The 13,890-nt window shown below is 39.2% G+C and overlaps 1 protein-coding gene across 1 annotated transcript in view; it reads right to left on the reverse strand.

Annotated features, from left to right (window-relative positions):
- LOC126172711 (KAT8 regulatory NSL complex subunit 3) overlaps nt 1-13,890 on the reverse strand; it is a 162,561-nt gene that overhangs the window by 54,991 nt on the left and 93,680 nt on the right. Inside the window, exon 10 of the mRNA XM_049920902.1 lies at nt 6,262-6,409. Within this exon, the coding sequence (XP_049776859.1) occupies nt 6,262-6,409 (148 nt within the window). The remainder of the gene's footprint in view (nt 1-6,261; nt 6,410-13,890) is intronic.

Here is a 13,890-nt window from a genome sequence, read left to right on the forward strand (position 1 = left end):
ACCCTTACCAGTTGGGTCTGATTCAAGAGATTGAGAAGGTCCAACGAAGAGCGGCAAGATTCGTGACTGGTACATTTAGCCATTGCGAAAGTGTTACAAATATCATAGAAAGTTTGAAGTGGGACACACTTGCAGATAGACTACGTGCTAAACAGAAGGGGCTGCTCACTAAATTCCAAAATACAATCTTCGCCAAGGATGTAGAGCATATGTTATTATCACCAACTTTCAAATCGCGTAATGATCATCATTCAAAGATACGGGAAATAAGAGCTCATACTGCGGCGTTCCGACAGTCGTGATCCGCGAGTGGAACAGACGGGGGGAAAATATGGCTTTGGTGTGAATTGTGCCCTCCGTCACACACTGCTTGATGGCTAGCAGAGCATATATGTAGATGTAGATTACAAAAACTGTGTGTAATCATATGTTTTCCCAATTTCACCAACTGAAATTCATCATCAGTTCAGTGACACATGTGGTGATGGTATCATGGATGTGTCTGATGATGTTTGTGAGTGTGACAGTTTGAAGAAGGTAGAATGTCATGCAACAACACGAGCTGGTATAACAACATGATTAAGCAAGAGGAGAAAGTTGATTTGGAGGATAGCAATAGTAGTATGGAACACATTGACTACAAGTAAACACTTCACTGGGATCTGTGCACAGAATCGTGCAAGAAGACATGAAAATACATAAAATGTCTTCCAGGTGGGTTGCACAAATGCTGACAGACAACTGCAAGACTGTGCATGTTGCACGCAGCCAGGCAATGACAACACAAGATGATAAAATGAATGGGACTTTCTTTTCACTGACTGTGACAATGGATGAGACATGAACGTCATTTTTCAATCTTGAAATCAAGAGCCAGTCAGTCAGCTCAGTGGAAGCACACACATCCACCAACACGAAAAAAATTCGGGTAAGTTTCAGTGCTGATGAAATTATGGTGGATGTGGTCTGGAAAAGCGGTAATGTATTCCTTACTCACTGCATACCAAAGGGCACTATGGTCAAACATACATGCTACCAAGATCTTTTGAATAAGAAGCTCCTTCCAGAATTACATGAAAAACAATCACAAAAGGCTACATGTGTGCTCTTCCATCAAGACAATGTACCATCGCATAGGATGAATGTGACACTTCAGTTTCTTTGTGATAACAACTTTAAAGTGATTTTTCATGCTTCCTACTTTCCTGACCTGGCTCCTAGTGACTTTCAGTTGTTTCCAATGATGAAAGAAACTCTCCTTGGCCACTCAGACACTAGTTGCATCACTATTGCATCAGCAATTTTCCAGACATCAAATCAAACTCCTAAAGAAACATTCACAGCAGCCATGAAATAATTGTGTCAAAGTTGTGAAAAATGTGTATGGCTGCAGGGAGATTATGTTGAGAACTGATGCAAGTTTCACAGTTTTTGTGTGATTAGATTGTGAGATAAAAAGAAAATTGAAGCTTTCAAAATGTTGTGCTACAGAACAATGCTGCAGATGAGATGGGTTGAACACATAACTAATTAGGTAATTAGGACACATAACTAATTAGGAGATACTGAAAAGAATTTGGGGAGACAAGAAATTTGTGGCACAACTTGACCAAAAGGAGAGATCAGGTGGTAGACACATTCTGAGACATTAAGGGATCGCCAATTTAGTACTGGAGGGAAGTGTGGGTGGTGAAAATCGTAGTGACACGAAGAGATGTTTACGGTAAGCAGATTCAGAAAGATATAGGTTGCATTAGTTATCTGTAGATGTAGAGGCCTGCACAAGATAGAGTAGCATGGAGAGCTGCATCAAACCAGTCTTCGGACCAAAGACAACAACAAGTGACTGTGAGAAAAGAAACCAATGTCATAACTTGAATGCTCAAAGTATGAGAGCACTGTATAAAGTTCATTCAAAATGTACAGTAGACACACCTCACAACTGATAGTAAATTAATTCACATTTCGTTGCGTGCAGTGGTTCCTAAGCTAGAAGTGACCATCTGGTACCAATGAAATGACAACAGTACCTTGAGAAAGGAATTTTCCTCAATACTCACTGACACCCGTACATCAACAGTACATGTTTTCCAGTAGTAATTTACACCTCAGAAAAAAGGCAAGCCTCGTTCTCAGCTCAGGGAAAGAAAGATATGTTCAGCAGCAGAAATAAGATGCAAGCAAGAAGTCTTCATGCCATGTCATGTGTGTGTGTGTGTGTGTGTGTGTGTGTGTGTGTGTGTGTGAGAGAGAGAGAGAGAGAGAGAGAGAGAGAGAGAGAGAGAGTGGGGAGGCAGGGGAGGGCGTAGGTGGGGGGAAGTGTAGAAACAAATATGTTCTCTCTCTCTCTCTCTCTCTCCTCTCTCTCTCTCTCTCTCTCTCTCTCTCTCTCTCTCTCTCTCTCTCTCAAATGTTAAGATAAATTTTGTCTATGCAATATTACACTATTTCAAGACAAGTGCTGAAACAGACTTAGAGCCTGAAGGATGAAGCTTTCCATTAATGGACCCAGTGTAATTTTTTTCCTAGTTATTTTCTAGTTATTAGGCACATTTCAATAAAGCGACACAGAGAGCGAAAATGGACCTCCTGTTGGAGAAGTAAAATTTTCAGTACAAGCAAAAACGTTTGATAATATCTGTTTTTATTTGTTTTTTGTTTAATGTAGTAATTTACATCATTCTGCACACGCTCATATCAATTTAAAAGGTGTTTTAATCCAACAGCAGTCAACATTATCATTAAAAGCAATCAATGTCAGTCTTCTGAAAAAGGACCTCTTAATCACTATGGAGAAATAATATTGGTCCGAAAGAGGGCCCTTTTCCAAATCTCACAGATGCAAGTTTGATGCTTCTCAAAATAGTATCTCCAAAATTTTATAGGCATTTTAAGGAGCTCAGTTTTGTGAATACAAAAATGCCAAACAAGACAAGTGGTCCCTTTTTATACGAGAGTCATAAATGCCTACAGACATGGTAGCAACAAAAATCTATACCTACAGTACATGTAAACTCCGTTGTTGCTGCCAGAAACAAAGAACATGAAGTAGCATTGGGTACACATGACTGGCTATATGTCCCAAAGAATAGTAATGCTAACATAGTACCTCGCAAAACTAAATATATCCACTTTGAGCTCGTCTGTCGCTGAAAAGATAATGTACATTGCAAAATGGACGTTGATGGAAATGAATCTGCACACCACATTTTTCCAGAAGACAATGGAGCCACTCAGTTTCCTGGTACAGTAATTCCAGAACATAGGGCAAAAATGCTGTTTGTGTACAATTGTGATCCCTTTCAGGCTCAAATATTTTAGAACTAGAAAATCAGATCCTCTAACCATTATAAAACACAGGATCTGAGTAATGTACTTTTGGGGGTTTAGTGAATTCAAAACTTTAGGTTGTTTTGGGCCTCCTAATGGGTTCAAAACCAAAGTTTGGTCTCAAATAGGTCACAACATGTAGTAAAAATATCAATTTTTGGGAAAAATAGAAAAACCGTGCAGTGTCTGCTAATTTCTCTTAATCTGGAGCCAATTTATTTGATTTTAAATGTTTGTACACTATGATGTGCTATATACAAAAAATGTGTTAGCCACTTAATGTGTAATGTTAACTTAGAGAAATCTGTACCATTTGAAAAAGGACTTTTTCAGGGTAATATAAACACACAATTTGTTTCTTAAATATGTGAAATTAAACAATGGCAACAAAGTGAAACTTTAATACACATTATCTTAAAACACCCATTTTCCATCACCAACATTCAAACCTGTCATAAGTCACGCAAATTTAAAGACAGAAATCTATTTATTTATTTATTACAAATTACTCATAATTAATGCTGAACATAAAAATAACAATAGCTGAAAAGCCAAAATTTTTGACAAGAGGCCCCTTTTTGCTTTCTGGCTCACAAATATAAAATGAAGTGAAGCACAATAAATATCATTTTACTTCTAAATCCCATTTCACAATTAAGTACTATGGCCATCCATGAAGGAAAGAATATTTGAACTTACTGAAATAACACAGACCCAATATGGCTGACATGTTATTTTTACTGCCACAAATATAGCCGAGAATAAACTAAGCAAGCCATCTGAAAAAACAACTTCTTACTAAGAAGTAGGAACTGATAAAATTTGCAACAAATGCAAAATAGATTCAAATTCTGTCTCAAAATGCAAAAAAGCGAGACTACTTGATAGACGCCATTTCAGGGTGAATTGTTTCCAGATGAACTATTTTATCAGAGGAAGTTTGAAAAAGCCTTATTTTCTGCACATAAATATCGAAAAGGCAACCAATTTTCAGTTATTGGTATTGTACATTATCTGACAAAGCCCAGTTTGGCAAGATAATGTGTGTTAAGAATCTGTCTGTGAAATCAAAAGTGTATGAATGCAACAATATATATATCAATGTGCACAATAATCTGGGGCCATGCCTATTGTGGATGATTGAATGGTCTGTTTAAGATACACACCACGTAATGCAACATAGTAGTACTCAGCTGTGTGGCACAGCATTTTACAACAAATAAATGCATATGTTTGTTTATTAGCTAAAGCCCAAACGATAGAATAATGCGGACACTTTTAATGTGGCAAATTTGGTGTCAGATGTTGTCAGCCAAACTGCAGCTCAGGGGAGGAAAGGTCTTTCCTTCTCATCCCATGCAATAAGTCTCGCCTGAACCATTGTACTGGCTGACTTTCCCAAAATCTACCCGTTTTCCTAGACCTCTTCAGTTCTTTTCCTTCACCCTTCTTCCTTCCCCTTTGACCCTTCTGCCAGAAGAAGAAACCACTGGCTAGGAAAGCTTGCCTAATTATAACCTCCTTTTACATGTGTGTTCTGTTGCCGCGTGGTGAGTTGATTTTTCAGTTAACAATACTCTGCTACCCTCAACAAGCAATTGCACAGAAAGCGTCCCTGAATTCTCTGTGTTGTATGTTGCTTGTTCTTTTCTTTTCTTATTTCGAAATAAGTGAAGCAACTAATCCTGGTCCATCACAATTTTTGATTACCACCCTTACAACACCAGAAGAGATTGGCGATGTCTGTAACAATGTATCAGTTGCTTTAGGCCGGTGCCCTGCTGAAGGAATGTGGGACTTGTTTCCCTGGACTGCTCCTCTCCCATCTGGCGATCAAAATTCTGGGTTGTTTACACTCACAGGTATCTGCCACTGTAGCCTATAGTGCCAGCACTCTGTGCTATAACGAGTGGAAAACAAAATCTGTGGCTTTCTTCAAGTGTGCTGAAATCCTTCCCCTAAAGTAAAAATGTAGTTACCATACATTTGGTTCTACTTCCACTCTAAATAACTTGTCAGCTCAATCTTCAGTGTTGTCAAGCATATGTTGCACAGCTATAAATGCCCACAAAAGATTGAAATTAATAGTCTGCAGATTTTGTAATTATCTAACTGAGCAAAAGAAGACAGGTAATATCCAGAAACACCTTCATTCGGCGACACATTCAGTTCACTGGCAGGGAAAATGCTGCTGCTTTTCTACATAACAATCATGCTTGAAAGCATAAGTACTGCCAAATGGAGAAAACAAAGGCCATTTCAGAACAAAAGCAAGCAGTCCAGTCAAAAATATAACTATCAGCACTTTTTTTAACAATCAGTTTAAAAAAAAAAAACTCGCATTTTGCCAAAAATAGATGCTACATTTTCCGGTCCTTCTGTGTAAGACTTAAAAATATGTAAACAAATAAAAAATCTTTCCGAGTGTAGGGTTTAGTGTGTCATGCTTTCTGAGGGCCAGGAAACTTTCCTTCTTTTTACCTGAAAGATAAATAAGTAGGTAATGCAGGTGCAATGAACACTGTGTCTTTTAAGAACCATTGCATCAGTTTTAAATGCAGAGGGTGAAATGAGCATATTTAACAGTCTGGATGATTGATTATTGCTATAGAAGATCTGAACAAGAGGGCAAACAGGTAAATTTATAAAACTGCAAGAGTGAGTATATCTCTAATTTTAAGGTTCTGATTCATGAAGCTGTCACTGATTCAATGATTTCAAACCTGCTATAGCAGATGGGTCTCTGGAATTTTGATACAGGGTAAGAAAATGTACAGGCTTTTCAAAAAGTAACCAAATACATGTTTACAGTGTAGATACATCATTCTGCTTCATATCAATGTTTGTTCTTATAATGTTGCACAAAATCACTAACTGCATTAATTTAACATTATTTTTCTAACTACTCAAATATTTTTAGTAACAACCAACCATTATGCAATAGTCCACCATTGTCTGTGTTACACCTGCTCTAAATTTGGTTAACTTTGACATCCTGAGCTGGTCATCAGCAGCTCCAACCACCACTAATCCTGTTTCCACTCTCATTTTCTCTCTTATTTCTTCTATGTCTTCACATCTGAAACAAAGCATACATCAAACAAAGCCATACAACTCATACATGTCAAGTAGATTAATACAAGCACTGAGCCTTTTTAAGCCACAAACCAACTGAGTAATCTTAAAGAGATTTTAGTATCTTTAGTTTTTAACTTGCATTGAGTGGAAAATTATATGAACTGCGTATTTCTTGGTCAACCTTCAATCAAAACAAAAGCATAATGTCTTAATTATAAATTCAGAAAGTTTGGGGGAAAACTGTGATTTATCTTTATCCTTTAATTTCCAGCCCCATTCCCCAAATTACATTCATGACTTACTGCTCCCTGAGTGGTTGCAAAAGAAAGGTTATTTATTCTAGTATTTATTCCACGTTTGCTTTCAGTGTAGTAATAATTTAACAAATTTTCTGTTTATAAGATACAGTGCAATTCAGCCTGAGGATGGTTTTATAATGAAACATAATGTGTTAAATGTTCTTCACACACTGTCATTAAAGCACCTACACTGACAGCAAATATCCCATCTCATCTCTCTACTCATCAGCACACCATTATCCATTCAGTTGCGTGTGTGAGTGGGGGGGGGGGGGGGGGGGGGGGGGAGCAGGGACAAGGGGAGGAGAAAGGATTAGTGATGGAGCCCAAGCTCGGATTGGGGAAGGATAGGGGTGGAAATTAGCAATGCCTTTTCAAAGGAACTGACCCTGCATTTGCCTTAAGCAATTATGAGGATCACAAACAACATAAATTTGAATGGCTGTGTGGTGTTACTTTGCTCAACAGTAGGGGGTGAGGAGGAGAGAACAACAACTATAGGATGCTGCTGCATGGTCAAAGGCAAAATAAACATAACTGATCATCACTAGGTAGTGCACAATACACAAAATGTCAAGGATCTGTGGGTCGATTGTGTTGCAAAACATTGTATGTGTTACCTAAATTACCTTCAGAGAACTTTAATCACGGTCACAATTTTCCTAGTATTTAAAAAATAATAAAATAATAATAATAATAATAATAAAAAACAACTAAAACTCTCATGTAATGACAGAACCTCTCTAATACTAGTTTACAAAACACAAAGTGTCTTGCATCAAGGTAGAACCACAGCGTCTCCATTACATTTTGCAGACACAGCCCAAACAGGAGAAGAGTAAAAGGGTACAATAACTGAAGCTTAAGGGTACTCTGAAACTTTTGCAAAAGAAACAAAGACAATACTAACTTATTTGTGACACATCCTTGTTGCTATTCAGTTTTTGGGGTATTTTTATGTCAATTTAGATAAAACGTGGGTTAGTTTCTTTTCTAGTGTCATGCAAACTACAAACACTGATATAACACAAAGAGCTAAGATTACATGTAGAGTGCATACACTATTCAAAAATGTTAACATTCTGCTTTTAGTCATTAACAGCTGGTACGTGTATAGACTTGAAATGCCAGAAGTGAACATGGATGGAGGAATTAATGACTGAAAATTCTGAGAATGCAAACAGTAGCCAGGCAGCACCGCTTGAAAATCATGCTAATGACAATACTAATGTCTACTCAGTGTTCGTCCCAATTCTATTGATTTTATAATAAGGCATTTTAGATAGCATTTTTTACCTTTCAAAATACTACTTCCTGTCAATATTTGAGACTAATGAGGATAACCTGGTTAACTAACAGTGAATTAGCAATTTTTGGATAATGGCTGATGTCCAAATAAGTAAAACAAAACAAAGTAGAGAATACCTCAGTCAGATTGAAACATTATTTGATGTGTGACAAGGAAATTAAAGATAAGGCCAACTCATGAGGAGAGAGAGAGAGAGAGAGAGAGAGAGAGAGAGAGAGAGAGAGAGAGAGAGACCTACCTAACTGAGACAGGAGATAATCTATAATCTGTTTCTCTGTACCCACAAAGTGACAATCAGGATCATTAACATCTACACATTAATATTATCCAGTAATAGCCAAATAAACAGCATTAAACGTACAATAAAACACCAACAATCAAACTGTAATAAAAATATAATAGGAAAATGCTAAAAGATTAACCTGCATGTGGTGCTGACAAATTCATTAAAGTACATTGTCACCATGATGCAAGCCCAACTGAAAATTCAGGGAGGTGAAATCCAAACAGGTCCACAGATAACTTGAGGAATAGTTTAGCCTATAAATTATCCAGACTGATCAATCCAATATTGACAGAAAACGGTACCTTCGGAGATAACTATTTAGTTTGTAGCAGCATGGTTGTAATTATTCCAATTAAGGAGTCATCCCTAACTGGCAAATCACAGTTCAAATTCCAAAGTATCAAGAATCTATACAAGAATCTAAACAAAAAAGTGCCAGTGGATGAAGTACTTCCAACTAACATCCTCAAACATAAACCACTATCCATAAGTGAAACCATGGAATTTATCAAGCTGCTGGAAATAATTTTAAAATACAACAAATTCTCATTTAACAATAAATTTGATGCATGAGAAAATGTTTTGGGATCAAGTATTTCTGGTATTAATGAAGACATATTTATAAAATCACCTTGGAGAGAAAATTCTACAGAGGGCCAACATTCAATAAACACGATTTTCCATTACAGGTGTTAATCGGCAACATGCAATCACTATAGCCCGATTAAATATATTTGATAGTTGACACTTCACACATTGTAGCTGGTCTCCTACAATGAGAGCACTCAACGTCACAACCAAAGTGTTCGCTGTTGCCGAACTGCCACAACAGTCAGTTTACTTCCAATTCCTTGTGTGGCTTTCTTCCTTGATATGTTTGGGTCCTGAATCCTGGGTCTGGCCCTTTTATTTCATGTTTCAACACACACACACACACACACACACACACACACACACACACACTTGTTTTGTATGCAGCACTAACCAGACACTACTGGATCTTTCTGCAGAAGATGCAACTCAGGTTCACATATACAGCTATTATACTTACAGAAATCAGCTTATATTAAATAAGCTCTACATAATATCGTCACAGAAGAAGCTGAGTAGCTCCGTGGTGTAGTGGTTATGATACTAACCTATTGCATGCAGGTTCAAAACTCACCTGGACTGTACAATTTTAATTTCTATATTTGGTTCGAGTACATTCTAGAAGTATCCACAAATGTCAAGGATCATTGTACTGGAATGTTCTGTAGCTGTGTATGTACTGTATGTGTTCCTGCCGGAGGCAGTTCACTCCGCACTCTTGTGCTGAATAAACCTTCGTTAAGTGAAGTTAGTGTTAGTCATTCATCTAATTACACCTTCTTCTCTGTGACATTATTCTGGTGGAGACAATGGGTACTGGAACTTGTGATAGTGTGCATTATCGACGACACAGTGGCTCCTATCAGGCCACAACAGAGCCGCCGTTTACGTGGTGAGAAACCGGAGTTCGAGCCACATTCAACAGATCGCAACCTATCAGAGACAGAAGAAGTACTGGACGTTACGATGACAGCAACTGTGTGCCATCACATGAGACATCCTTCCGAGTTCTCTGGTGATGATAGCCGAGATCCAAACAAGCGGCTGAAGCCAAATTTAACAAATGGGATGACACCGTATGTTTGGCTAACATATTTTTCTACTTGGAGGGCACTGCCAAGCAATGGTATGAGAACAACGAGGAGAAGTTCACAAACTGGGAAGTATTCCAGGTGGAACTGCGCAAGAATTTCGGCAACACACAACGACAGAAGTGCAAGGCTGAAGATAAAAAAGTGAAGCCTAAAATGAAGGATGAAGATAAGGTTGCACATCTCATGAAGGGTGTTGCTGAGGACATGTATCAAGTACTACTCCTGAAGGAGGTTTCAACAGCAGACAACTTCATAAAATGGTGCCAGTATATCGAGACAATGCACCAAAAAAGAATTACACGCAAGAAGTTTGAACAGCTTCAAAATGTCATATCGATGTCTGTGATGGATGAAGGAACTGATTTCACAAGTGTTCATCAGATAGTGAGAGAGGAAGTTCAGAAGGCACTTTGGTTGCACGGCAAGCAAAAAACCGAGACATTTCAAGAGGTCATATGAGAGGAAGTGGAACAGACATTGAACCCAATCTCTCATCCTTCATTTCCCTTTAAAACCGTGAAAAAGTCGAAACTCAGGCGAAGTTACGTTCCTATAATGCCGCATGAAGAACATCTTTGGGCACCAAGGAAGACTGACATCTGGAGGACCCAGAATAACCAACCAGTGTGTTTCCACTGCAGACGACCGGGATATGTGGTGCACTATTGTCAAGAAATGTGGTGGATATTTGATGACGCCCGCGCCAGAAGACAGCAGAGCGATCTTAGCCGATGCCAACTCCAGGACGGCGAAGATGAACAAAAAGATGTGTGTGCAGGACGATGTAGGTTACCATTGCCACTAGCTAGCCGTTGGAGAGGATGCTGCCCAACATGCCGATCAAGGTCTCCATTGCCATTTAGAAGCTTCAGACGATCACCTATCGGCCGCAACCTGGAAAACTAAAGGATGTGACCTTCCTTGGAGGTGAGGCCGCCAAAGAGAAAAAACCTCCACCTTCAATTACTACAAAAGGTAGGAAACTACGTTGATATCCTCATGGATGGCTGACCAGCCCAAGCTATTGTGGACTCTGGAGCATCATATTCAGTCATTTCGGAGAAGTACCATTGCCAGTTGCAGAAAACCATATTCGTCGACAACAAAACATCTCTGCTGAAGGTGGCTAATGGGAAATATGTAAAACCCACAGGAAGATGTACCATTCGTGTGAGTGTAAGTGGCCACACACAGTCCTTAGAATTCATAGTCTTACAAGAGTGTAGTCATGACATAACTCTCAGATGAGACTTTTTGAAAGCTTCTCAGGCAATTATAGATTGTGGTCACTTAAAGATCATGCTAGACGAGATGAGATACCATGGATGGGAAGACGTGCATCCGAATGTGTGAAGACTATTTGTGCAGATGAAGTGGCCATTGCTGCAGTCAGCGCTAGAAAGGTAACTCTCACATGTCATGCCATGCATCAACCCATGGATCTTGTAGTGGAATGTAAGAGAAGCATACCACTGAGGAATAACTTGGTCATCCCATGCCAAGTCTGTGGGCGAAATTAGTGTTACCACCACGAGACAAGATCTTCTAGCTCAACTATCACCAGATCTCACTAAGGAACAACAGAAGAAGCTACCTGCCATTCTTCAAGAATTCTCTGAATGTTTCAATCCACAGGTGAAGAGCAAATTACACAAATCAACGGTGAAGTACCGGATTAGCAATGGAGACCATCAACCAATAAGCCAGAGAATGTACCATGTGTCAGCAATGGAACATCAAATAATTCGCAAAGAGGTAGAGGAAATTATGTAGAATGTCATCATTCAGCCTTTGCAGAGCCCATGGTTGTTACCAGTGGTCATCATCAGGAAGAAGGACGGCAGTTGGCACTTTTGTGTTGATTACAGGAAGCTTAATAAGGTAACTAAAAAGAACGTTTACCCTCTTCCACGAATTGATGATACACTGGATGGTCTCAAAGGTGGTAAGTTTTTCTCAACCATGGACATGTACTCGGGATACTGGCAAATCGAAGTAGATGAAGCTGATCGTGAGAAAACTGTGTTCATCACCCCTGAGGGCCTGTATGAGTTTAAGGTAATTCCGTTTGGTTTGTGTAATGCACCAGCTACTTTAGAACGTGGATAATCTTCTAAGGCAACTGAAGTGGACAATGTGTCTTTGTTATTTAGATAACATTATAGTGTTCCAGAGACATTTGATGAACATATAAAAATACAGAGGCCTGCTCTTAAGTATCTCCAACAAGGCGGACTGAAACTTAATCCAAGAAAGTGTCTTTTTGAAGCAAACGAAGTCAAAATACTTGGAAACCTTGTGTCAAATGAAGGTGTGCAGCCAGACCTAGAAAAGGTGAGATCTATAACGGAATTTCCTATTCCTATAAGTATTAGAGACATGAGAAGCTTCCTCGGATTATGTTCTTATTACTGTTGTTTTATCAAAGACTTTTGTATCAAAGCCAGGCCACTCCAAGAGTTGTTAAAAGCTGATGCTAAATTTATCTGGGGTGGTCCTAAACCAGATTCTTTCGTTGTGCTGCAAAAAGCTCTGATGACTGATCCTGTACTTGGTCTGTATGATGAGACAGTACCTATAGAACTATACACAGATGCCAACGGGTATAGGATCGGTGCTGTTCTGGTACACATTTTGGATGGAAAAGAGAAGGTTATAGCCTATGCTTCTAGGACACTTACAAAAGCCAAGATAAACTACTCAACTATAGAAAGAGAATGTCTTGCTGTGATCTGGGCCATGTACATATTTTGACAGTATCTCTATGGAAGGCCATTCACAGTTGTTACGGACCATCAGTCACTTTGTTGGTTGTCAGATCTTAAGGATCCAACAGGATTACTCGCCAGGTGGGCACTACGTCTTCAAGAGTATGACATTACCATAGTGTACAAAAGTGGAAGAAAACACCAAGATGCCGACTGTCTCAAGAAACCCTGTGCAAGAGCATCAAGACTTTGATGAAGATAGTGACTGTCTCACTGCACTCCAGGATCTCTCTGCTGAGCAGAGGAAGGACACCAAGATATCTCAAATTATGCTTGCCTTAAATCGGCCAGAGGATGTGAAAGGACAATTTAAGGTAGTTAATGGATTACTTTGCAAGAGAAACTTTGATCTGTTTGGAAAGCTATCAGTGATTCCTAAACATACCCGCACTTAGATGTTCTACAGACATTCCAGGACACACCTAAGGCCGGACATCTAGGATTTATTAAGACATACGACAGCATCCACAAGAGATTTTTCTGTCCAGGTTTATTTAGGAGTGCCCGTCACTATGTGTCGCACTGTTGAGAGTGCCAGAGGAGAACGGCAGTTACTCAGAAAGCACCTGGCCAACTCATACCAATCCCACCAGCCGAAACGCCTTTCCAGTATGTTGGGATTGACTTCCTCGGATGATTTCCAATGTCTGCTAGTGGCAATAGATGGATTATTGTTTGCACTGATTATCCGATACGCTATGCCATTACAAAAGCCGTGAAAACAGTCAATGCATCTGAGGTAGGCAAATTCATTGTGGAAGACATTGTATTGATACATGGTGCTCCCAAGGTCATTAGTTACAGATCGAGGGAAAGTTTTTCAGTCGAATCTTGTGACAGAGATAAACTGTTGGTGCAACATTACTCATCACATGATGACTGCCTACCATCCACAAACTAACGGGCTTACTGAACACCTTAAAAGACCTTGGCCGACATGCTATCAATGTTCGTCAATGCTGAGCAGAGCAACTGGGATGAGGTGCTACCTTTCATGACATTTGCCTACAACACTGCCAAACAAGACACCACAGGATTTACACTATTTTTCCTGGTGCATGGCGACTACGATGATGGACACTGTGTTTCCGTTACATCCTGATGACATGGACAATGACTATATAGGCCAGGTGTT

This window comes from Schistocerca cancellata, chromosome 1 (assembly GCF_023864275.1).
Source record: "Schistocerca cancellata isolate TAMUIC-IGC-003103 chromosome 1, iqSchCanc2.1, whole genome shotgun sequence".
In the NCBI taxonomy this organism is placed as follows: domain Eukaryota; kingdom Metazoa; phylum Arthropoda; class Insecta; order Orthoptera; family Acrididae; genus Schistocerca; species Schistocerca cancellata.